Source organism: Pelodiscus sinensis, chromosome 2 (genome assembly GCF_049634645.1).
Source record: "Pelodiscus sinensis isolate JC-2024 chromosome 2, ASM4963464v1, whole genome shotgun sequence".
Lineage (NCBI taxonomy): Eukaryota > Metazoa > Chordata > Testudines > Trionychidae > Pelodiscus > Pelodiscus sinensis.
Genome location: NC_134712.1, coordinates 63,755,225 through 63,782,232, shown reverse-complemented (window position 1 = coordinate 63,782,232; position 27,008 = coordinate 63,755,225). Strand labels below are relative to the sequence as shown.

The following is a 27,008-nucleotide window of genomic DNA, read 5'->3' as shown; positions in this document are numbered from 1 at the left end:
GCCAATGTTCTTTTGTTTTTCACAAGCCTGAAGCTAACTCTACATGTTGACTTCTGCCAACATAGCACTGTTGGTCCAGGCAATGACAAGGCTACATCAGCAGAAGCTGCTGGTGTAGACAAAGTTATACCAGCAAAACTGCACTTTTATCAGTACAGCACGTTTTGCTCATCTTGGAGTTTTTGGTAGTGGTACAAAGGGCAGCTCTGCCCACACAGCTGGATCCACACTTGGAACACTTTACTGGCGTTCTATGCTTGTGTTCCTATATCCGAAAAGCAATCCTAGCATAGACACACACTTATAAAATAGAGCACAATTTTCACATAGGGTGCATAAAAAGTTCTCTACCGCAAGAGTTCTGAAACTGGTCCATAGAGAATTAGCTGGTTGCATTGGTTGTTCTTTGTTCCAGCAGCTAATCACATTAAATGACAAGTACAAAGACACTAAATACTTTCCTAATGCTACTCATCCATGCAAAATATTGCTTGTATTGCTACACGCTTGTTACACTCTCTGCCCAAGGACAATTTTTCAACTTTTACACAAATAGGAATGGAACAGGGAAGTGGTTTGTTCAACTGCCAGGAGGAAGCAGCCAGCCACCACTCTGGTTTAAAGACACCCACCTTCTCTACAGTGTTCTTGCCTAAGAGATTTAAAAATAAAATGTAATTTTGCATTCTGTACCACCACTCAGTTCATTATTAAGTGTTTTACTGTGTTACTGAATGACTGAGTAGGTGACTAGATACTCTTTTTTTTGCAGAATTAATATTGTAAAATGTGAAGATTTAATTTTTGCACTCAGCCAGCTAACACATTGATATTGTGAATGTAATAGCTACATGTTGAGAAGTTATATTAACAGTGTATTATACTATTCCCACAATTCTCACATTTTAAATTCAATTTCATTTCTGACTTTTAGTACTACAGGAAATTCTTTTCTTCTGGCTGATATGCAACTTGGAATTAGTTGCCTATCCCATTATTTTTAGTAAAAGTTACAGACCAGGCAATAAACAAAAATTCATGGATTCCCATGACCTGTCTGTTACTTTTGAAGAAAATCTTAACCTTACTAATTAGCAACTATTGTAGACAACACCGCCTCTGCAATTTAAGAAGTCGGCAGGAGTTGGAGATACCTTCATTTTAAAGACTGATTTAATAAATAAGAGAAAGCTTAAGATTCACTTACAACATAATGTCATGTATAATTTGGGTCAAGAGGTCTAAACTGCCAAGAGTAATGTAGGTTTCTTAGAAGTCTCAATATGACCTGAACCCCTTCAACCTAAATTGAATTTTTCCATCAACATTTCTCTCTCCATCCCCAAAACAAAAATACAAGAAAAATACAAGTTTAAATATGCAAGAAAAATGTTACATTGGCACAGTTACAAGTCCTAACTTTCTCTTAAAAAACAAAAAAAATAAAGAGGAAAACAGAGGGAGAATCTCATTAAAAAGTTTAAAGCCACAGCAAGATGTCAGTGCAGATGCTGGGTTCAGTTGACAGAGTACGGGTGGGCAATAATTTTACATAGGGGCTACTCCAAGAATTTGGAAAGTGGTGTAGAGCCACACACTTCCATATTAACCGAGATGGTATGGGGTCTGGAGTGGTAGTTGGGTGCCGAAGGGAGCTTGTGGTAGGAGACTGAGGCACAGGAGCAGGTTTGGGATCTGAGAGGGAGTTTGGGAAAAGGGAGGGCAGGGGGCAGTGGGTGGAAGAGGCTGGAAAGCGAGAGGCAGGCTGTAGCCGGGTGGCACTTATGTGTTTTGTTCCAAGCCTGCAGCCCAGTAGGTCACTCAGCCAGGCTCCCTGCCTTTCCCATGGACTACAGGGACTGTGTGCTTCTTTAAACTCTACAAGCCCCAAGGGATGGATACATCGCACGCTACCTGTCCTCCAAAACAGGCAGCTCCCATTGGCCAGTTTCCGGCTGTGAGATTGTGCTGGGAGCAGTGGCAGCTCAAGCCTCCCTTCCCCTCCTACCAGAAGCACATGGCCCATGCAGACAGCTGCTCTCAAAAGCCTGCAGGGGTGGGGAAGACAGGGAGCCTGACTGAGGCTCCCTCTAGGCTGCATCTGGCCTGCAGGCTGTATTTTGCCACCCTTGCATTTGAGTGTACAGTTGGCAGCATAGCATTCAAAATTCATTCCTAAAATGATTGGGAGGAAGGAACAGACTTCTTGTTTCCATACTGTTAGTATGCTGTAGCTTCATTTTGTTAATGGTGGAAATTTTGCTCTTGTACTATTAGAACATTATTATGTTGGTTAACTCATTTTTTTAAATACTGAAGGGCGATAAGATATATTGGAATGGCAATAAGTAACCAAAACATGAATCAAAGTAACTGTTTCCCCTATGCTACCATTGATTACCTTTTCTAAATTGTTTCCCCAACTTGCTTTCAAAATTAACCCCAAAAATCCCCATATGCACCAAGCCAATTATATCTATGTAGACATTAAAATCTTTGTAACAGCAGTGTGTGTAAGAACAAAGCCTTTGTACATCAGCTTTTATCTAATAAAAATATATAAAACAAAAAGCCTTTTTGTAAGCACAATATTCAACCCCTTTATTTCCATATTTATTTAATTTAGAAATATTTGGCATTCAAGGAATGCAAATTAGAACTTTTGGTACAATGCTATGTAGCATCTACGCCACCTTTTATTGTGAACTACAGCACTGATAAAAACAAAGTATTATAAATCAAGATATTCTAAAGCCTTATCACCTTGGTTGAACCATCAAATTAAACCACTGCCAAAAATAAAATGTTATCCTGGGCTTCCCTTCTAATAACTATGGTAATTTTAAATGAAAAATTTGGAAAAGAGGTACTATTGAAGGCCTCAAACTACACTATAAATATTATGTTTCAGCAGCATCTCTAAAGATTATAGTAGCAGTACTCAAAACGGTTTGGTTTAAATGGAAGAGACCAAAGGGCTGTAACCAAAGTAACATTGTATCTAGCCCATGTAGAGGATAATGTTACAGTGTGATCCCTTACCATGCTGAGCACGACTTAATCTTTATCACATGGGCAAGGCCAAATTGTGTCATATCCAAGCTGGGCTAATACTATGTTTAGGAACACAGCAAAAACATGATGAACTGAATAGTAATAGAGAGGGCCTTACTTCCATCACAAATGCCCAAATGTACACTAAGTATTTTTAAATACTAGCTGGACTGTGCAAAAAAATTAAGTACTTTCTAACATGAAAACATCAGAAAGCTTGATGTTAACCAAGGGCACAATTCTGCCAGTTTTAAAGGGCTCCTTCTTTGAGCTAGATTGTGAGACTCAAGGCACAACCCTGTACAAGAGGTGGTATGATCACTGTGCCCACTCAGACAGCATCAAGAGGCAGTGTAATTCAGGCATGCCTCTGAATTATCATTCCTCCACAGACTCCTTCTCCTTAGTTCTAGGAGGTAGTAATTTACTGCTGGCTTACACCCACAATAGGGACATGATCCTGCGAAGTGTTGAATACTTTGAACCTATAAGCAAGTAGTCATCTTGCTGATTAAAGGCTAGTCACTATGGACAGCAAGTCAAGGGACTGAAGCTATAGCTTTGCCCATTCCTGATCATATGCTATGGTGATAAATTAAGCAGGTGAATATTCCCCCTTTTATTCCCTTATCTAAGAGGCATATATAGGGATGTAAGGGAAGTTGTTACCCCTTCTTACTTCCTGGAATTGGCTGCTGTGTGTCATCTGACCACAATCTAACCCTATGTAAGTAAGGTTGGCAGAATCAGTCCCATCTAACAAGCAGTCACATACTTACTGGGAAGTTTGCATGGTCTCCAAATCCAAACCTTCACCTTAGTATTATGTAACACATTTTTGCCCTATCTCTATGATGCAGTTAGCTTTTACTAATAGGTTTACTATGACTATTTCTAAATTGTGTCTAACCAATGTTCTTTAATGGTTAAAAAAAATTAACCTACTGCACTATAAATAGTTGACTTTAGTTCTTCAGCAAAGTTTACAATTGTAATTGTCCAGAATAATTCTGTCCACTGAAAAAGAGCATATTTGTTTTATTTTGTAGCATGAGGAAATCACTGATGTATTTACAGTTCTTAAATCAAGAGCTTAAAGTTATCCCATAGGCAGTGTCACCCACCTTTTACCAGATGGATGGTTACTGGAGTGGAGTGAAGACAAAACATTTTCCCAGGGGGAATATAAATTTTGCATAAATGGCTTATATTTGCATTGAATAAACTTAGACTTGCAAGGACTTGTATTTAAAATTAAAATTTGTTTCCTTAAGAAGATGAGACATTTATCCACAAGTACTAAAAAAAATGTACTTTTAAACTTGTTTTATTAAATATTATTCTACTACCTCCTTACATTCTACTACCTCCTTATATTTTCAGAAGAGAAAGGCCCACAGATGTTGGTGGAACTGCTATTTGTTATCTGACCTAAAAGGACTAATGTTTTGTCCCATATGAATGAAGCTAAAACTCGGAAGTGGAATTAATTGAAAAGTACCACTTTTCAGACTGAGGTACAAGCAATGCCACAGGCCATCAAAAAATTCTAAATCCCATTTTAGATTCTGGGAACACGTTGTAACTTAACACAGAGCTAAATGCCAAGGTGAATACGTGGCCACAGACTGTTCAGAATTACAGTGAGTTTATAGCAAAGAAGGAAACAATACATCTTTCAAAGGAAATTCAACCTTTGAAAAGCCAACAAGTTAATTTTGGAATTCTAAAAAACTGCTAGTTTGCATCCATATTGTAAGTTAACCCGACGACTTACTATAACCAACAAAAATGTCATATTCATTTGTCTAGTAACTTAGTGAATGAAAAGACATTAAAAGGAAAGGTGGCTGCTTCTACAGGGACAAACATTGAACTAATCCCACATTAGAGAAAACTCTAGCATGCACCTTTAACATAGCAAACTGAAATCAAGGTCAAGTGTTAACCTGTTAAAAACCCATACAAGGAATCAGTTATTTTCTTTTTAAAAGATATACAGAAAATAACAACACTGATTAATAAAAACACCAATATTCATGTTTTTCTCATGTGACTTAAATTGGTTTAAGTTTTCAGGAAAAATGACCAGCAAACTAGTACAGAACATGTCTTATTCAAAAATACTATTCTGTCAAAGATGAACTGTTGAAAGCAAACATAAATGTGTATGCAACTTGTGCTTTTAATCCAAGGGAATGTGGAATTCATCTTTCATGCTAGGCAGTTTACAGGGTCATCAAGTGACTACATAAAAATCAATCCTTTCTTCTACCTGATTCAAGATGGAGCAGCTACTATACCGTAAAAGTGTGACATGTTCCAAGAATCCATGAAAAATGTCACTTATAATAATCTAAGTACCCATCTGGATTTTCTTTTCATTTGCCTATATTCACAAATATATACCATATATGCACCTTGAATATAACTGGATGGAAAAAGTCTCAAAAGACTGACGATGGCATGAGGAAGTTCAGTCACCTTCCTAATTCTGAATTTGTATCCACCACCAATGAAGAAGCCCAATGCTATATATAGTTCCCCCGAAAAACACTTTGAGTTGCCTTGGTTTTCAGTGCCTAGTCCCCAGCAGGCTCTTTTCACACCTGTTTCCTCAGGCTAAACATTGTGAGGCCACAGAAGCATTTGTGTACACATCAGCAGTTATGTTTGTTTGTTTGATGCCTTCTCCAGATTTGGGAGCTTGTCAACCAATGCTTGATGATTCATATTGATACTGGCTAGGAGTCCCCCCTCATTGCCATCTGAACCAGTATAACTGATTTCTTCACCCGTCAAGGTAGTCATGTGACCACCCAATGCTTTTAGCACAGCATTCCCGGCACATATATCCCACTTCTTGATGTATGTCACGTGAATATACACATCAGCTTTTTCTTGTTTCTTGTCAGGCACATCAAGGAGGGCTAAGACTTTATAGCCTAGAAAGTTAGAAAGATAACACCACCAGTTAATGAAAAACAAACTTTCATAATTAATCACAAAATAAAGAAATTAACAATTACATGTTCACATAGAAGTGAACAATAACAAAAATGATTGTTAACTCTGTCATGTTAGCTGAGAATGTAATGGTGCATACATAAGCCCTCACCTTCTGTTATACTTCCTGCAAAGTGCTGAAATCGATTTTTCTACTATATCTCACACTTGAAAAACCCATTTTTAACACAGTCATTTCCTTTGCACTATCCTCTACTGGTTTGTCAGATACATAAGACATCAAGAGGCACATCAACAGAATCAGACTGCATATGTTTTTAACTAAAGGATAGAGTTTTGCTCTTGAGTTTGTTTGCTTTACCACAAATTGCATTGTTTTTCCTCCTCAATTTTACTCTCAAATGCACCATTTTCTTAATTCTAGCTGGCATGCCTATGAAACATTTCCAATTCATAAACATATGTACATGTAGTAAGATTTCTTCATTTTACCAATTGACTTCATTCTTGTACAAAGCTCCCTACTCACTCATTTCATAAAGACAGCTAACCCCTCTGCATTCATGCTAAAACTTCTCCATTTTACATGCAGCTAAGTGGAATGGGATACATGCAATGTCAATTAAACTGCTAACCATGACCCAGCTTCTTTAGACTTATTCTTATTCATGACTGGTCCTCAACATGAGACATTATGAACTTCCTCCTTTTAAAAAAAAGTACCAGATATAGCTGTCCGTACAAAGAAATGGGAAGATGCCCTTTTGTGAAATTCAGAACTCACAGGTTGAACCTGTCTGGTCTAGCAACATCTGTAGTCCAGCAGGACCACAGATGTTGCTAGACCAGAGCGCCCCAGCCGCAGAGGTTGAGAGTGGCTGGCAGCAGAGTTGTTCTGGTGGGCAGTGGCCAGCAGGGCCAGTGACTTGGGGACAGAGAGTCCCGGGAGAGGCTGCGCCCAGTGTGGGGCTGAACAGTGGGACAAGGAGCTTCAGGAGCAACTGCTACCCTGTGTGGAAACCGGCAGCCTCCCCTAGGGAGCAGATGCCACCTTGCACATGGCTGGGGGCAGACAGCAGAACTCTGCAAGTGGGCAAAAGGAGGAGCCCCAAGTGGGCCAGATGAGGTCAGACCTCTGGGTTCTCCTAGGGCAGCAGCCAGGAGGGGAGCCCCAGCAGTAAAGCCCAGAGTCCTGACCTCCTCTAGTCCGGCAAATTCCCTTGTTTGGGACCACTTAGATCCTAAGAGTGCTGGATCAGGGAAGTCCAACCTGTACCTCCATTTTGCAGGATCTTCAAGTGGGTAATTGTTTCACACTTGTGCTTACACTTTATATAGGCACATTCCAACTATACTATGAACCAATTTTGCCATGACATTTAATATAAAATACCCTCCAATCAATTTGATTGCTGGTAGTTAGATCACTCCTGGGATTATTAGATTCTTGAATCACTGAATTCCTTTTTCTTCAATTTTCAGCTTACACATCTGAAACTACAGTCTTTTTATTGTTTTCTCATGGCACTGAACAGTGAAACAACTTCTGTTTCTGTTCATGATTACCAGCCTCCTCTTAACATAACGGCCAGTTTCACTCTGATATTTTTAAATTAGCATAGAGCAAAAGACAGCCAAATGCTCTTCTCTCTATGCACCCATTCTTTTTTCTGTTGTTTCATGTTGTGCCTGCTATTTGCATACTTACTCCTTTTCCTGCCACTCAGTTCCCTCCTCACAATCTGAAATAGGTTTAAATTTGAATTTCTGGATGCAGGAAGTACAGTACTTCTGCTGCAAGTTACTTTTTTGGGTCACTTCTCCAGTTTAATAACAATTTCCTTCATAAGTAATCCACAAGCAATAAAATATCTGGAATGCTTAAAGATAACAAACCTGCTCCACCTGCTGGGATGATCACAGTTTTATTTCCAAATGTTTGCCGTGCTACTTGCTCTACTTTTCCTGCATGAGAGCGGGACACAATAATTCTTGGAGTTCTCTCATTGTAGGAAGAACGAGCTTTTATATTTGACCCACTGTCCACCATTGCCCAAGCTACAAAAGAAACATACATTCCATTACTGGGTTTTGAAGGCATCTGCTCTTTTAGAGGTATTATTAAAAAGAGACATTTACTTAAAAAAAAAAATAAAAAATAAAAAAAAAAGTTGTGCTTCTGCCTGAATTTTTTTCCTGTTGTTGTTAGCAGTAAACACATAATATTATTAAACCAGACCTTATGGGAAACAAACATCTCTTTTTTTGAATGTGTACTTAGTGCACAGTTAGGTTTAACTGTAATCTTCATAAAAAGTAAAATCCTGGAAAAAATATTATTGTAAATTTCACAGCGAGATTCAGGGGCAGATGTAACATAGATGATGCTACCTGAAATTCCTTCAGCTCAGTCTTTTACACTGACTAAATTTCAAATTGATAGTGAAATTTCACTTTTTTCCTTTAAACCAGTCAACAAAATACAGTCATCTTTAAGATAGAGGAAGATGACTATGAAAATGTTTATTTTTAGAAAACATTGATTCAGGAGACTGAATTTGGGATGTGCAGATTTCCACTTCTAGATCACTAGTTCAAAACCACCCTTGATTTGATATGTCCAAAAGCCATTACAATTTGATGTTTGTTTGGAGTTCTAGCTAGTGTTTTCAGCACAGAAGACAGGCTGAGACTATGTAGGCAGAGACTGAACTAATTGGCAATCTTTAAAATATGTCTTTCCCCTTACTGATTTATATCTGTGTGGTAGAGAAGGCTCATGAACAAAATGAAAGGCCGTGGTATTTCTGGTTTGGAAAGTTACCCCCTTCAACCTGTAATCTTGAGTAATTGGATACCAATATTTGTATATTTAAAAAAATTGTTTGGATGCCATTCCTTAAGATTTATGATGAGTTATCATTGCAGATTCTTTTTTTTCCTCTTAAGAATGAGCGTGGCAAATTCCCAGTTGCAATGACAGCAGAATTTTTGTTGGAAAGAAAATCAGCTCTTCAATAATTGGTTTGGCAGGTGCTTTAGAAAAAGTCAAGATACATGCAAATGTGAAAATAAAGTGTTATGATAACTGGAATTAAAGTTCACATTAAAAATGCTAGGGGGCGGAGGGGAGGAGAATCACAATACTGAATACTCAGTTAGGTAGAAAACCTAGTTCATTTGAACAAGCTTAGTTGCGGTAATCCGAGCTACTGCCTAACTTATCTAGACTCTAGAGGTCAGTATGGCCTAACTAAAATGGGAAACATTTTATTAGCTTATGTATTTATCCAAGAATATAACACACATTCCTTCAAATATACTCAACACTTGCTTTGTTGTCTGAGACTTTCAGAAGTTACTGGCAATCGCTTATCCTTGAATGTATATACTTAAATTCATATCCATCCTCATCAGTGCTTCAAAAGTGTCAAAAGTGCCCATTTCCTTATTCCAAGTGTATGCAAGTGCTGCATGCTTGGAATAGACAGAGTCTTGTGTTTAAAACAATGGGGAAAGATTGACACATAACTTTTATTAACAGTGGTGCCTACAGTCAGAGACACATTGAACAGGGTACGCACCACTAGCTACGGTGAGACAGAGCAGTATTGGCCACCCTGATGATGAACTCAGGTTTGCTCATCATGATGGAGAGACTGCAGGGCCAAAATTGAGTGAGTGGCATCACAACTGCTGTGTCTGGGGCAGGGCAGCTCTTTGGACTAACAAGTGCTGCAAGGACTAACCTTTGGGTGAGAAATACTTTATAGACAGGAAAGCAACATATTTATAAGTACAAGCTATAGAGGATTGCATCTTATGTTTCTCTTTAACCGGCAACTTTGTGTTTCCAAAAGCTTACGCTTGCTTTTATTGAGTCTCAAGCTCTGTTAAATAAACTTCAGTGTGGTTTTACTTCAAACCTATATAAACACTCTACGCTAAGGAGTATGTTGAACTAACGTGAAATCAATTAACCAGGGCACATTGCTTTTCCAAAGGCAGTGAACTTGTGTGGGTGTCCAGAAGATAAGGAAATGGGCAATGTAACAGTGGGATGTGTAAACTGCTAGCCTGCACTGAGTCAGAGCAGGGCTCTTGGCCCCCAGAAAAGAGCACCTTTATTTCTGGAAGCAGATGTTTTGGGAATATTTTCCGTGAATGGGCACAGACAGAGTTTCCCCCCAATGAGCTGTAGATAGTCATTCACCACAGCCATCTCAGGAAAACCTCAAAAAGCCTCAGGCTACCATACCGGGACAGGATGTGTCAGATGGCACAGACTTTGACAGATGAGGGGCTGGGGCCACAATGGGTACAACAGGAACAATTTCTGCAGGTGCCCTGATCAATGTCCTGATTTTGTTACCCTTTCTGATAAGAAATAATTTGCTCATGGGAGCAGCCACATGAACTTCACTAAGACTCGTGTGAGCAAAACGCTGCTCACCATACAGGTGATAGAACAGAGGTCCATATATACAATGTTATTTTATTCTTAATGCTTCAGTGAAAGAGCTTCACCAACAAATGTATTTTTGGTTAAAGTTTGTCCCATGTACCATTCTTCTGCCCCACAAAGACCATATTTTCCTGTGTTTTGTGGGTATCACAATCTTAAGAGCTTTGGACATTACCACTATATAATTAAATAACAACAACATTTTCGTTTTCCTGTATTAACTACTATTCTATTCATTCATAACTACAGATTCTTCATCAAGTGTTAAATTAACTGTGTCAGTGAAAATGGCAGGGGAGGGTGGGGGGGGGGGGAAGAGATGCATACTCATACCTGTATATGCTGAGAAGGGCTTGTGTATTACTCCTATTACCGGTTCACCATTTACAGCCACACACACCATAGTAGTAACATATTGTCGAAGATCCTCTAAGGGGCAGGGATTGGCAGGGGGGAAGGAGGGGGAAATCAGACAAATTAATTAGCTCAACATCACATAGGTTAAGAGCACAAAATAAAGGCCTAACTTTATAGGTTTACATAGATTGACAAACAAGAGCCTGACGCAGCATTAGCAACTTAATAGATTACACTGTGAGGCTGCATTTGAAAAAGTCAAATTTTTATGATATGACTTTGTTCTATCTTGATTTAAGTTATTCTACAGTTACCAAAAAATTAAAAACCACGAGACAACTGCCCAGTTTTTCCACACATTCTTTTGTTCAGTAGATGTACACTGTGCTCCTAGTGGGCTCAATTTTGGGAGCCACTTTTTCATTAAGCGTATGATTCTTATATGAAAGTGGTAGATCTGGGCTTATCACAGTACAAACGCCTCCCATTCTTGACTTCATTTTACATTCTGGTTGCTTTAGAGCTGAATGATCTTCCTAGGTTTTGAATTTTCATACACGATTACTATAACACCAGTGCAATGTTGGTAACAAGTGGTTTAGTTTGTCTTTATGACTTAAAAACCTACCAGTATAAACATAGTTAACTGAACTACACTGTATTATAATTGTTTGTGCAGCTTCATGAGCCTTTGGAGGAGGAAGATTTACAATTCTGTGAAAAGTCATGTCCATTTCTTAAGTCCAGCCCAGGAACAAGTCAGAGACCTATGAGCAGATAAGTCAACTGGAATTTAAAATATTTGATTTAGAATAATTTAGCATAATTATTCAAGCATAAGAAATGGATATTAGTTAACTGCACCCATAAGTGACAAATATATGTATTTTAGTGCCACCTAACTGTACAGTCAACCAAGTGCTAGCCTTTGAAAACAGCTGTGGCCAAGATATCTACTTGGGATCTCCTTTTTCAAGAGTAGTTCATCTAATGCAAAACTCTAATAAGTAACAGCTGTTATAAAATTTCTTTTGAAAAAAATTACATATTTGTCTCCTATCAAAAGTAAATAAAAATCAAACTTTTGTCTGTTTTTAAAAAGCAGATACCTGTGTATTCCTGTGTAGCATCTAATGGATCAATCCATACTGTAACACTTTCTGCTGGGACCGTTTTAGGTTGTATTTTTTTCATGTCTTCAGGAATACTGCGATCCCAGAAAATTGTCTCCTTATCAGGTGCATCAACACGTTCTTCAGTATTTATCTACATTAAAAATTATACAAGCAGACATGGTAACCAGAGTGTTGTACCAGCACAACCCTTTCCCCGGAGGAATTTAATTTCTAACTCGGTGCCGAAGGGACACTGGGGGAGAGAAGGCTTAGCGACACAGGGAATTCAAAAATATTTAATGGGTTTGGTCTTCAAACCATAATTCTGAATTTTCAGATCTGCTCATGGGCAACAGAACATGTGACAAGTAGCCAAAATATAGAACTTCTGTATTTTGCTGCAAGCCATCCATATTTTGCCAGATCATGGTGTTTAACTACAAACCCTGTTATTAAGGATATTTTCATCATGGTGTAAATTAAACAAGCCATTTTTTTAAAGTAAACTGCAGTCACAAAATTCCATCATGAGTAGCCACAGGGACCATATACAAGGGTTGCAGCAGGGTTTAACCTCATGCCTTCAGCTGCACGGCACAGACTGGTTAACTGGAGTAAGTTATCCTATATGTACCAGTTGCTAGTTAAGAGTCTCAAACAAATACAAAGTTGCATAAATATTTGTGGGACAACTAAAGTAGTAGAGCAGGAATCCTGGCTCTGGAAAGGAAGTGTTAAGTAGATGTAATGCCAACAGGCACACTCGAACCTGGAACCTCTGGAAGTCAGCACATGAATCTCTACTGCATGAGCTAAAAGCCAGCTGGCTCTCAGCTAACACTGTAGAGCAAACTCATTCTTTCTCTCTGTAAGTTACCTAAGTGCCACTATACAGGACAGTGAATCACATCTAGAAGATGTGTGAGTTACATAAGCACTTCCAAATACAAATCCCACTCTTAAAACTGGAGATTAACATATTCAAATACTTTCTGCTTGTAATTTAAAGATAGCCTTTACCAAGTAGGCCTCTGTGCAAAAGTCAGGCTTAACACTTTCACTCAAATTCACCCTTTACAGGAACTGCAGAGGGGTCAAGAAGATTTTATGGTCAACAGTTTCAAAAGGCCCAGTTGGAACTAGTAAAACCAACCAGAATGCCCACTTCATCCACTAAGTCTATGTCTAGACTACAAGCCTTTTTCAAAAAAGAGTGTCTAGACAACAAGATTTTTTCGAAAAGCGGCTTGCTTTTTTGAAAGAGAGTCTAGACACTCTTTCGAAAAAGCCCTGTTTTCATGCAATAGCACCTTTTTTCAAAAGATGACTTTCGAAAAAAGATGTTATTCCTCATAGAATGAGGTTTATTGCCCTCGACAAAACGGCCGTGTTCTTTCAATGTACTGTTGACAGAACGCAGCAGTAGTCTAGATGCAGGTAAAGTTTTTTCGAAAAAAAAAGGCCACTTTTTTCTAAAAAACCCTGTAGTCTAGACAAACCCTAACAGGAAAATCAGCCAACAAGATCAGTGGGCCAACCATGTAATGCTAGACTGAATGTTCTCCAAACAGACAATTATCTATGATGCTAGAATAGCTGTGCCACGAGATGTTGCTTTGCTGCTTTTTTGGAGGGCAGGGGGAGAAATGAGTATTTGGAGACAGAAACAGCTAGAGATAGGAACAACACAATACAACAAATAAAAAATTTAAAAAGCTCACAAAATCTTTCAATTGAGGCAATCTGGAAGAAAATATCAGTAATAAAAGTTGGATCAAAGTACCAGGTTACCAGTCATGAGGGTTGTACAGTAAATACAAGACACTGTTCAGAGCTCTGAAACACACACAATGCTATTCAAAACTCAGAAAGGATAGCACATTTATCTCCTCACTCACCAACCCAAATCTGCTCTCATGGTAGCTAATCCACTCATCTATGATGAAGTAAATCAGCTCTTTGCAGTGATAAATGATTGTTTCTAAGCAACAGCGTGACCCTGCATCAGTCATGTTTAATCTTGAGTTTGTTTCTAATTAATGTAACCTTATTTTCCCCAGCCTTTCCTCACAGTTACTACTTAGTCTTTGTTGCGATCACCTGGACTCTTTCATATTCTAAATTTCCTTCAGGTCAGTTCACTGTAAAATAGCTAATTGCTGCTGTACACTTCCTAGTGGATAAATGTCCCTATCACACACAAGTCACCATTCTAACCAGTGACTTCTCTACACGTTTCAGCAGAAAGGACAGTACTGGATTGGCACAGAGCTCATCATCATCATCTTTTTCTTAAAAGCATCCTAATAAGATCATATTTGCAGTTCTGGGTAAAAAAGAACGTGGAAGCTTGCACTATTATCTATGCTGTTCCTCATTTATGGACACAGGAATTCAGTTTCAAAGGCCTCTATCTGGACATTTAAAATAAAGATACCAATTGAAATAATTGTAAATACATTTGAAAAGATAACAAAATACATTACACCATGATGTAATGAATCAAAGCTCAGTGAAGAAAAAATATATTAAATAAGAAATTCACGTCAGTGCTAAGAGCCTGCATTAATCCCTAGAGAAATATAAGGGCTTCATTCCCAAGATAATATTCTGTCAGTGGAATTTTGGGTTTACATCTCAGCTCACTGTTCTACTTAGTTACTTAATGGAGATTGCCAAAAAAGGAGAAAATATCACAAAAGTATTGCAACAACATAACTGCACAAATCAAGGACAGTTCTTCCCATAGAAAGTTGCACTGATCTTGTTCTACACAGTGCAGTGACAGATGACAAAGGGATGCCTGTCAGGGTTTTAAGAGCATTTGACTCTTTGAAACTTCTTCCTTCTTTTCACTGCTGAATTAGTATTAAAAGCATGATTTACTCTCTCAGACTAAACTCCAATTATATTTTACAATCACTTTTCAGGAGGCTTGCTGCCACAAATAGGTTTGGATACATTAAGTACAACAATGAAAATTTCACAATGAGTGCGTAGCAAACAGTGCTTTGTGACAAGGAACTTTGGAAAATGGAATTGGGTAATACAGACGCAACTTATAAGAAGTTCCTTATTTCCATGGATTGAAATGAAGTTCTCAGCTCACATTCTAAAAAGTTAAAGTTTAGCTTCAGTGGCACTAGTTATTGTACAAGCTTTGTAATTAGACATGTTCTAAAGAATCTTGATTGGGACCTTAATGCTCTATCCAACTTTCTGAGCTTCTCCTCCCCTTCATTCTTTCTAGGTCACAAGTAAAAATAGGATGAAAGCAAACTCATTTTCTAGTTAACATTCAGCTGAGATACCAAAAAACAACAACAGATAACGATCATAGTTCTACAATGACTTATATTTTCTTTCACATAAGGCCCAGGACTGCAAAAGTAGGGTGGCTACAGTAATGTTTTATGCTAAGGATAACAAAAGGAAAATATATGTAGCGCTTTAAAGACTAACAAGATAGTTTATTAGGTGATGAGGTTTCATGGGGCAGACTCACTTTTTCAGATCATATTCTGAAAGTGAATTGGCATGACCATATGAAAGTAAGCAAATTACAAACGAACAAATCAGATATTAGAACAGAAGGTGGGGCTGAGGGGCAAGGAAAAGATATGGAAGGAGGAAATAGCTTTATTGTAAGTCAATACGTGGCTAATCTGGAGTTATGACGACTATCAATAGGTGGGAAGGCTGTCTTTGTAATGTGTAAGGTAATACGCATCTTTATTAAGGCCCATTCACAACGTGTCGAATTTAAGCATGAATTCTGAAGTCTCTCTCTGTAATCTGGTGTTAAAGTCTCTTTGAAGAAATCCGCACGTTGTCAAGTCTTTAAGGGAATGGCCAGTTAGATTAAAATGTTGACTAACAGGTTTTTCCTGTGTGGAGATGTCTGATTTGATGGCATTAATTCTTTGGTGAAGTGACTGAGCAGTTTGTCCAATATACATCACAGAGGGACATTGCTGGCACATGATGGCATAAATCACATTGCTGGACGTACAGGAATATGAGCCCTTGATCGTATAACTGACATGGTTAGGTCCAGTGATGGTGTCTCCAGAGTAAATATGTGGACAAAGTTGGCAATGGGGTTTTTTGCAAGGGAAAGTTCCAGGATTAGTATTAATGTGGTATGCCTGTGGTTGTTAATAAGAAGCTTCCTGAGGTTAGGTGGTTGTCTATAGGAGAGTACAGGTCTGTCACCCAGAGCCTCTTAGAGTGTAGTATCCTGTTCCAGTATAGGTTGTAGGTTACTGATAATTCGTTGGAGAGATTTAAGTTGGAGGCTATAGTTGATGAAAAGTAGTGGTCTATTGTTGGTTTTCTTGGGCCTATCTAGAAGTAGATGGTTTCTGGGTATTCATCTGGCCCTTTCAATTTGTTTTTTTTATTCCCCCCAGTAATTGAATTGCTTGGTAGAGATCTTGAAGTTTCTGGTCTCTGTCAGTGGGATTGGAGCAGATGCGGTTGTATCTAAGGGCTTGGCTATAGACGATGGATTGTATGGTGTGTCCTGGATGGAAGCTGGAGGCATGTAAGTAAGTATAGCAGTCAGCAGACTTTCTGTAGAGAGTGGTATTGACTTTGCCATCAGTGATTTGTACTGTTGTGTCCAGGAAATGAATCTCTTATGTTGAATGGTCCAGACTGAGACTGATGGTGGGGTGTAGGTTGTTAAAAAAAATCTCTGTGGAATATATCTAGTGTTTCTTGACCATGGGTCCAAAAAAATAAAGATGTCATAGATGTAGCGTAAGTAAAGGAGGGATAATAGCAGATGAGATTTGAGGAAACATTGTTCTAAGAATAAGCCATACTGCCCCATGAAAGCTCATCACCTAATAAACTATCTTGTTAGTCTTTAAAGTACTACATATTTTTTCCTTTTGCTTTACCAAGATCAGATTAACGCAGCTACCTGTCTGTTATTTATGCTAGGGATGTTAACAGTTAACCAGTAAGCTTACCAGTATGGTCCTTGCCAACCATGCCGGAGCATCCCTAGCCATAAAGGAGCCAGCGGGCCAGACCCCACAGCCAAGGCAGGGCTGGGTGGCAGGACTGGACTCAAAATGCTTCACTGGTGAAGCGGTCTTGTTTGACTGGTAAACCATTTTAACATCCCACAATACTAATAGAATTCATGCTAGGGAATAAATTGAAAAACTCAAGAGTTCCCTTTGATTGACATATGGCTTCTAATTATATGATCACTTAATAAAAGAATGCACATACACAAAGCCAGAATTAAAGTTGTTCTGGCACCCATTATTCTGGCATTTGCTAACTTTTGAGTGTGTGTCTTTACAACTTAAATAACCTTCTTTTAATGAAGCATTTGTATGTCATCACTTATGGTATGTCTAGACTACATGCCTCTGGCGACAGAGGCATGTAGATTAGGCTACCAGACATAGTAAAATGAAGCGGCGATTTAAATAATCGCCGCTTCATTTAAATTTACATGGCTGCCATGCTGAGCAGACAAACAGCTGATTAGCTGTTTGTCGGCTCAGCGCAATAGTCTGGACGCTCCCCTGCCGACATCAAAGGTATTTGTCGACCACCCAGGTAAACCTCATCCCAGGAGGCATACCTGGGTGGTCGACAAATACCTTTGATGTCGGCAGGGGAGCGTCCAGACTATCGCGCTGAGCCGACAAACAGCTGATCAGCTGTTTGTCTGCTCAGCGTGGCAGCCATGTAAATTTAAATGAAGCGGCGATTATTTAAATCGCCGCTTCATTTTACTATGTCTGGTAGCCTAATCTACATGCCTCTGTCGCCAGAGGCATGTAGTCTAGACGTACCCATATATTATGCTTTAAGATAGGAAACTATTTGTGGCATACCAGGCCTTCATGTCTAAATAGAAACTAGTGCGCTGAAGCACCAGTCCTGAGATGCATCTCAAGGCCCCACTATAATACAAATATTAACAAATAACCTTCAGTAAAAGGTTATCAGGCTTACTGTAGCATATAGTAAAAAATAATTGCTATTCCTTGCTCACATTTAACTTTTTTGTAAGAAGTCTTATTATAACTGGTGTGAATTTAGCCAGCAGTTATCAAATAGAATAACTTACATAAAGCGAGAACTGTTTTTCCTGCTCTGAAAAGGTACAGCATTTTCTATGCATTTCTATTCACTGCACATTTCAATTGCTTTTAATTATAAATCAGAGGGATTTGAAATCCAAGACTCTTTACAAGTTTATTTCAAATCCCTTAACTACAAACGCTAACTCTTCCTTTTCTATGTATAATGAGGTTTTAACAGGAAACACTGCTTCAGGTACTGACTGTTTACATGCTTTTCTTGCAATGTTGAGTAGTATAACGCAAAATAGACAGCACCACTTGAAATATTATGGCTAACTGATTCTTACGTCTATTTGGATCAAACAAACACACACTTTATTTCTTATAATCTAATTACGCTATTTTTGAACACTGGAAAATTACAATAGTGCTGAAAATGTAATAAAGTTTCTTTAAATAAATTGCAACTGAAGCTATACCTACACTTAATCCACTAGTAGCACAGCATCCAGTGCACCACTGTAATGCTTCAGTTGACATTTGATTCAGCAGTGGGAAAGATTCTCTGATGGTTCTAGGTAAGTCACTTCCCCAAGAGGTGGTAAGTGGGATGACAGAATAATTCTTTTGTCAACCAAGTACCGTCAACATTGGTGGTTAGATTGGCTTAAATGTTTCTCTTAGGGGTGTAGCCTTTTTGCACCTCTTGAGAGATGTAGCTTTGCCATTGTATGTTTTCAGCGTACACCGAGCTGGACTGAAGCCATATCCTGCAAAGAAAAGCATAGGGAACCACTGACAGAGCTTCCCATAAGAAATGGTCCAAATGCATCTCTTTGCTGAACTGAAGCCTTAGAGCACTAAAACCAAAATAGTGCATATTTGACTTGTGTCTAGTTGTGTCTTATTTTAAAAAAAATATTACGAAAACAAAATTTAAAGATACTGTTTACAAATGTTAACCAATAGCAATTAATCTGATAATGTTAGTTTTACTTGGTCATAATCCATCTTATTAATACTGCTGAGAATTACTTTTTCAGCTTAAGGAAGGAAGGAAGGAAGGAAGTGTAAATCCACATAACCATGAAAATCCTGACTTTATTTTAACAGTGAACAAGTGAACCATCACTATGCATATACAGAAACCACACACAAGAGGTACTTGTCAGCTACAGAAGAGAAAAATTTTGTGCAGAGAATCACTACCCATATAGTCAAATGTCCTGCTTTTTGGAAAGTACTACTTCCAATAGATATATCCAAAAATGGCATCCATAAAAAGAGATCTTAAAAATTATTTGCATTAAAGGTATAAGATATATCAGTATTTCTTACCTAGCTGCAAAATTTGAACCTTTGCTAACTGACAAGATCTCTCAGCAAGGCTACCCCATGTTATGTCCAAAGCCTTGATGCCAGAAACACATAGACACTTGCACAACTTTATTCATGCAAGATGTTATTAGTGTGCATAAATGTTTCCACAGCTGCAATATTTGTCTATTTCTTTGCCAATGAAGCAGTTTAAGTGTAGACTTACCCTCATTCATAGTTTCTTTAAAGAACAGAAAACTGTCATTACATTCAGTATTACTGTAATTTTCCAGTGGAAGCAACTTTTGAGATCTCTAGGAAGGTATTTTTCCTAACTTATTTTGAGCATATTAATTTACAAACAAACTGGTTTCAGTCAAAAGTTGATAGCATTAGAAAATGGGGTTTATAATGGAAATTTAGACTTTCTTTAGCTAAGATGGTAGCAGCAGCCGATGCTTCCATAATAAGAAACAGTTTTGTGTAAAATACACACACCCCACCCTAGTTCAATCTGTGACAACCTAATACACTACACCATCATTATCATCACACAAAAAAACAATGCTAAGGAACATGACATAATATTTTACAAAGAGAACTACTCTATCAGATCGAAGATCAATGGAGCTATGATAACTTCCACCAGCTGAAATTTGCACCCACATCTTTGCGTGTCAACCTTTTGCTTAGACATCTAAGAGAAGGTGAAAACTCTGTGCAGTCATGTATATATACCATTACTGGAATACAGCAGTTAATAGTGTAATGAATTATTTCAAATGTATTTCATCTTGAACATACAAACCGCACTCAATTTAATTTTCTAAGAGGTGTAGAGAAGTAGAGAAGAAAAGCCTATCTATTTACTTTTCAAGTGCTGGGAGGATTCAGAGCATTAATACTGTTAATCAGAACAATGCCTCAAGCTTTTGCATTCATGAATTGGAGGATAATGTCATGTTTTTTTTTTTAAAGTTATATGAAGCTGGGATCCAGTGTCACCATCTATCATTATCATCACTCCCTCTTCATTGGCCTGATCCTGTACTCCTCATTCTGGAGTGAAGGATGAACTCCAAAAGGAGGGTGGAATTGGGGAGAAAAAAAGGGAGAGAGGGAAGGAGGGGAAACAAAGTCACCATTTTTTCCACAGAAGAGCACTATCAGGCCATGGCAAACAATTTGCAGATACAACTGTAGAGGAGATTCTTCCTCGAGAAGCTTACAGTCTAAACAGTCTAAACATGATGTACAAATTCAGGAAAAGAGGGAGGAGGGATAAAATGAAGAAATCTTTAAACGAACTGAACTTTAGCATACTTCTTTTGTCTGTTTTGTTTGTATATAAAAGATTTTCTTTCTAGCTTAATAATAGTTTAGCTTTTTGGAAGAAGTGTCTTTAGCACACCAAAGATGTACTAACTCATAAGTATGATGTGCTTGGTATTCATATTACATGGCCAGTGTATTTCATTACCTTTAGTCCATCATGTGTCAGAAGTCTTCTCCCACTTTTCAGAGTAGGGATGTTAAAAATGGTTACTGTAACCTAGTGGTCATCAGCCAGTAGTTCGGGATCAGTAGTTCGGAGCCTTTGACAGGTGAGCCTGACTGGTTTGGCCAGGAAGCTTTCAAGCGCTGGCACTTCAGCTGCCCCTCCACCCACTGTCACACTGCTTCTGTCCTCTGCCTTGGAGCTGCTCCTTGGGAACCTCCTGCTTGCTGTGCAGGGTGTGGGAGAGAGAGGGGTGTGTGTGCTGATGTCAGGGTGCCCCTCTTCCCCTCACTCCTAGACCCAATTTCCACAGAGAAGGGGATGGAAGGAGCTTGTCAATGCAAATCTCTGTCACTTACACACACTGTGTATTTCTCTGTCATTCTCACGAACACATGCTGTCCTTCACTCTCATCTCCTGACCCAACACATATCTGGGTTGCTGTTGTTACTACTTGCAACGTGTGTTAGTTTTGGTTTTTTGACTTGTCTGTGCATTTCATAATTTTCATTTCTCTTACACTTAAATTTAATTCTTTGAGTAATGAGTTCTTAAATGCCTAACCTGTCATGGCAGGAGTAATTATCCCTGTGGTAATTGCTGCTCCTGGAAATGACTGGCATTCTCCTGCAGCCCCTGAGAAAAGCAGAGCAGGAGGTCTCCACATACCGTCTTTCCCTGTAGACTCTGCTCCTGTACCTCCCACTGATCAATAAAGGGGAACTGTGGCCAGTAGAAGCTGTAGGCTCAGTGCCTGTAGATGAAGGCAGCACATGGTGCCGTGGAGCCATTACAGTATATGCTAGCTGCTTTCAGAAGTGGTGCAAGGCCAGGGTAGCGGTAAGCCTGCCTTAACTCCATCGCCCAGGAGGTATCTCAGTTAAACGGTGCCCTGCCAGAGCCTGCTTCCTGAACCCCTGTCCGAGCCCTGAACCTCCTCCTACACCTAATCTCCTGCCCCACATGTGTGTCCCCCTGTACCCAAACTCCTTCCCACAGCTTGCACTCAAAGTCCTCATGGACCCCAATCACCTGCCTTGGGCTAAGTCCGGTGCCCCTCCCACACTTCACACCCTTTGGCCTGCTCCCCAACCCCTCTACCCCAGCCTGGTGAAAGTGAGTGAGGATGGGGGAGAAAAGGGAGTGGAGTGAGCACGCTGAGGCCTCAGAGAAGGGGTGGAGCAGGGTATTTGGATTTGAGGCAGATCTTATGTTGTACTTACATTGAAAAAGTGATCTTGTGGTTAAAAATGTTGGAGACCACTGGTGTATCTGTTAAAAATCTTAGCGGTTACACTCGCCGCAGTCTCTACACTATAAAACTTTTACTGCAAAGCGCACAGTGAAGCTGGTTTCCCGGGAGTGAGGCCAGGAGTAAGCGTATAATCGTAATAGAATCCGTTAAGCTGATACTTGGCGGTTAACTGTTTAAAAGGTTACACTCTTATATCTCTAGTTCAGAGTACATGCCGTTTGAAGCAGGCAGAAAAGACATAAGTAAATACCCCCAAGAGTTCCAGTCACCCTTAAAAAACCACCATATATTTCAGTTGCCCAAAATGTTAGCATAGCATTCCCTAAACTAAGTATATGAAGCTTCAGGTTTTAGGTAAAACTTACAATATGTTAGCTAATTACTGAGACAAAAGTGGGGAGATCTGAAAAACACCACATGAATACTAATCCTGTATGGGGGAGAAGCTCCACAGTTATCATTCACTGAAATGGCAGCAAGGGGATCTAAGTTCCCACTTCCCATGCACCTTGTGCAGTCCCTTACACCTGTGCAAAGCAAGCATAAAATGCTACCTTTCTGATTTAGTAGAATTTTAAACAGTTTGCATGTATAACTGATGGCAGAGAATTCAGTTCCAGAAGTTCACATCGTTGAGACAGTCTGATCCATTTCTCTGAAACTACAGAAAACTCTCAGTCAAATTAGTATTCTGCTGGCCAAATGGGTGAGAATGGGGGGATCCATACAGTGATGCAAGTTATCAGCAAACAAAAGACAACTTGCATAGTGGAGATTTCACGGAGGGGAGGGAGGGAAGAGAAAGGGGTGCAAGAAGATTGTGGAACTAGAGGACCCACTGCTACATAGCCCTATTAGCCATTTGTCTCACACATGTAAAGATTTTAGAGGGGTAACTGTATCAGCAAAAACAAAGAGGAGTCCGGTCGCACTTTAAAGACTAACAAATTTATTCCACAAAATCATGAATACTGTCTACAAAATCATGAATGGTGCGGAGAAAGTGAAAATGAAAGTGTTATTTGCCCATTCACAAGACACATGAACCTAGAGTCACCCAATGAAATTTTAATAGGTAGCAGGTTAAAAACAAAAGGAAACACTTCTTCACACAGTCAATCTCTCAAATTCATTGCCAGAGGTTGCTGTAAAGGCCAAAAGTATAGGTGGATTGAGGCTCCAAAGAGAATTAGATAAATCAATGTGTGATGGATAACAGCCACTGATGAACCTAAAATGGTCAGGGAGGGCCTGGGTGTCCCTAAACACACTTCACTCCATTATCAAAGGCATTAAATTAAATTAAACTATTGATTAGTATTGGACCCAGGACAAACCCCTTGAAACTCCCACTAAATACATCCTTTCAGTTTGACAGACAACCATAAAAAGCTACTCTGTGAATTCAACTTTTCAGCCACTTGTGCAGCACTCTATAGTAATTTCACTTAGTCCACTTTCCTTAGTTTACTTGAGAATGTCATGTTGAACAGTGTCAAAAGCCTCACAAAAATCTAGATCTACAGCTGCCCCTCTATCCTCAACTAGGCCAGTAACCCTGTTAAAGCATTAAGTTGACGTGAAATTATTTGTTCTTGACTTATTCATGTTGCCTATTACTTATCACCCTTTGGCAACATGTTAGGTTATGTGTTAGGAGGACATTGCCTCTATTTACCATGTCAAAATATGTAAGCAAACTTTTTTCTTCCTAGCTCCACCAATCCTTACAATTCAAAAGTTCAATATGTCACTTTTCATCCACCCCACCGAGAGACAAAAGCTGTTTAGCACTTTGGGGCAGAATGTATTAAACATGAAGCTTCCAGTTTTACTCACTTACTGTTTGCATTACAACTGTGTTTATCTGAAACAGGGTTTTTCAATCTGGGGATCTCAACAAGGTCTTCTGTACACTAAAAAGTTGTGCTGCTTTAACTGCACTGAAGTAGTTCAAACAACCTGTTGTGCAGATGCAATTATATCACTATAAAAGGTGCCTCGTACCGGTATAGCTAATCTCACCTAGGAAAGGGAATAAACTATATTTGTATAAGACACCTTTAACACACTATAATCCATACTATAGATGCAATTATATCTAGTGTAACCCAGGCCAGCTTGATATGACACTATCTCCCTCTTGTGACTAGAGACCACTGAGTCTGCTCCACCTGCCAAGAGAGAGGAGTCTTTTAGCTCATGCAGTAGATGCTCATGCATTATGCTCCAGCTGTCCTAGGTGTGATGCAAATGACAACTGGGGTTAGCAATTCATGAGGACAGTGCTTTTCAAGCACAAGATCATTTTTTAATTTAAGTCAATCTGAGATCTACCTCAAATCCAAATACCCTTGTCCCATCTTCTTCCCTATCCCTTTTCTCCAAGGCCCCATCCCTGCATATTCTGTGGAGATGGGATACAGTGGGAGGGGGACACCCTAACATCAGCACACCACCACCCTGCCTTCCCTACCCTGCTCAGCAAGCAGGTGGCTCCTGAGGGGCTGCTCCAAGTAAGGATGTAAAATCCCATTTTATTATTTAACCCAGTTAAATTTGGATTTGCTTGCTGATTAACCAGTCACTACCCTAGCTATGAGGCAGAGCAGAAGCATAGCAGTGGGGGAGGAGTACCTGAAGTGTTGGCATTTGATAGCCTGCAGGCCAAACTAGTCACGTTCGCCTGTCAGAAGCTCCAGAATCTACTAGTACTGTGGTGTCCAACCAGTTCTGAAGCAGTAGTCACTACAGCAGCTACTGCTATAGCGAGCTAGCTACATTCAACCGGCCAAAGAGCAGCGTTATTCATGCCAACTAGCCACACTCAACCAGCTCTAAATAGCCTTATGTGGCTAGCGTGTTGGACACCTGGGTGTTAGTAGATTTCAATGGTGGGTGACCACTGCAATTAGGACAACTATCACAATAAAATGTAAAAATCACACCCCTAAGGGAAAGAGCCATAGTGGGACAAAACCAGGGTGTAACTCAGACCTTCGCATGACCAGCTCCTGGCAAGAAGGCTGAGAATCATTGATCTGAACTATTTCAGGGGCCGCCCAGGTTGAACAAACAGACAGTTGTCACTCCAGGATACTGAGCTGCTCAAGTGACAGGATCAGGGAGGCGGATCCAGGGACGAGACTTCCCTACAGAGGGGCTGTTATTAAGGCAGGCAGAGGGGGCTGGAGAGACACGTGGCTCGCTCTGCTAAGGGGAGGGGGCGCTGGGTCCCTGACCAGGGGCTGGGGACCCACCTGCAGGCCGGGGAAGGTGTTCTTGAGCAGGTAGAACATCTTGCGGTTGGACAGCACGTCCCCGCTGGTCATCTTCTCCTCAGCCCCCTCGCGGGTCTTGCCCTTCGCCTTCTCGTGGAGGACGTTGCTTTCCCGGACGCGCTTCACCTCCTCGCCCCCCTTGACGGCGGCCAGCACGGACACGGCCAGCAGCTCCCGCAGGTCCACGCTGCCCTCGGGCAAGGAGCCCGGCGGGAGGTCGGGGCCGTCCCCGGCCCGCTCACCCAGCACGAAGAGGGCGAGGCGGCCGGCCAGGAAGCCGGAGTACAGATGGTAGAGGACGCCGATCCCCAGCAGGCAGAACACGGCCACCCCCAGCGGGGAGAGGCGGATGCCCATGGGGGCCATGGCCGGGGCGGCGGGCGCGGAGCGGAGCGGGCTCTCGGGGCCGAAGGCGGCGCTCAGCAGCGTTCCATAGCGGCCCGCCGCGTTCGGAGCGCGCCCCCCGCGCCCCGCTCCCTGCCCGGCAGCATGGAACCGCGGCGTCCTGCGCTGCTCCGCTGGCGCCCGGCTCCACGTTCCCCAGCGAGCGGGGTGAAAGGCAGCAGCCGAGCGTGTGTATCCGGGTTAGGCGGGGGCGGAGCGCCGGGGTAGGCTGCTGGCGGGGTCCCACTGAGCATGCCTGGAGCAGGCTTGCCGGGCTGGTCCCTGAGTATCGGGGAGGAATTGGGTGAATCTCTGGGACTGGGGGCTCGGAAAAGAGGCCACGCTATAACGAGGGGGGCCTAATAGCCTCAAAGCCACAGTGAATTCCAGCGTGCTGAGCTTCTCAATAGGGAAACAGGCCTGCCAGGCGTAAGCGGGCCAAAATTCTGACTCAGGCCCATGAAAATCATGTTTGGATGGGTTTTTAAAAGTATAAATGTTGGGCTATTTTTTTTGCCTTTATCCTTTAGGGTACAGCCAGGCCATGTTTTGCAGCTTCTGTTGTTATGATTCTTACTAAATGGCAGCAGAGCTCGGGTGACGCTGGTGCTAATAGGGGGGTGGTTGGGGGCTGTAGCTGTCCCTGAAGTTCGAACCCCAGCATGTCTTACCTAAGGTCTCCACTGCTTAAAGCACATGCCCTAGCCCCGCAGGCAGCTTTTACCTGCAACAAACTTTGTGCCATTCCCGGCTTTGCAGATAGGAAGGGTAATTAAGATAACAAAAAGTGTGTCATCATTCATAAATGATCTTGAAATGGGGGTAATCAGTGAGATGGCAAAATTTTCAGATAATACAAAATTTCTCAAAATAGTTAAGTCCAAAACTGACTGCAAAGAGTTATATAGAGATCTCACAAAACTAGGTGATTGGGCAGCACAGTGTTAAAAGTTTAACAATTACCAACTGATTTGATCTCCATGACATATTGTTGTGTTCTGTAGTATACTAATGCTCTGAATGTTTATGAGATTGTTTTTGCCATAATGTTCTTTGGGCAATAATTTGCAAACTGTCAATAGCCAATCATGTCCTTTTCTCCTTACACATAGGTCTGACTTAATTATAAGTAGTAAAATTACCACAATTTAATTAGAAAGTTATTAGAATTGTCCCATTCTGAATATAAACAATAGGTTGAATCCTTACCAGCCTCTGAATTCCATTAAATGCATGGAAAGAGGTTGAGACAACAGGA

General features: G+C 40.4%; 1 protein-coding gene across 1 annotated transcript; it reads right to left on the bottom strand.

Moving 5' to 3' along the window:
* Window positions 1–2,574: 2,574 nt before the first annotated feature.
* On the bottom strand, window positions 2,575–25,948 carry BPNT2 (3'(2'), 5'-bisphosphate nucleotidase 2). The gene is made up of 5 exons (XM_006126157.4): window positions 25,346–25,948; window positions 11,953–12,109; window positions 10,820–10,915; window positions 7,918–8,079; window positions 2,575–5,999 (listed from the first exon to the last, which is right to left on the bottom strand). The coding sequence occupies exons 1-5, from the start codon at window positions 25,730–25,732 to the stop codon at window positions 5,722–5,724; spliced, it is 1,080 nt and encodes a 359-aa protein (XP_006126219.4). The 5' UTR covers window positions 25,733–25,948; the 3' UTR covers window positions 2,575–5,721.
* Between the last annotated feature and the right edge of the window lie 1,060 nt (window positions 25,949–27,008).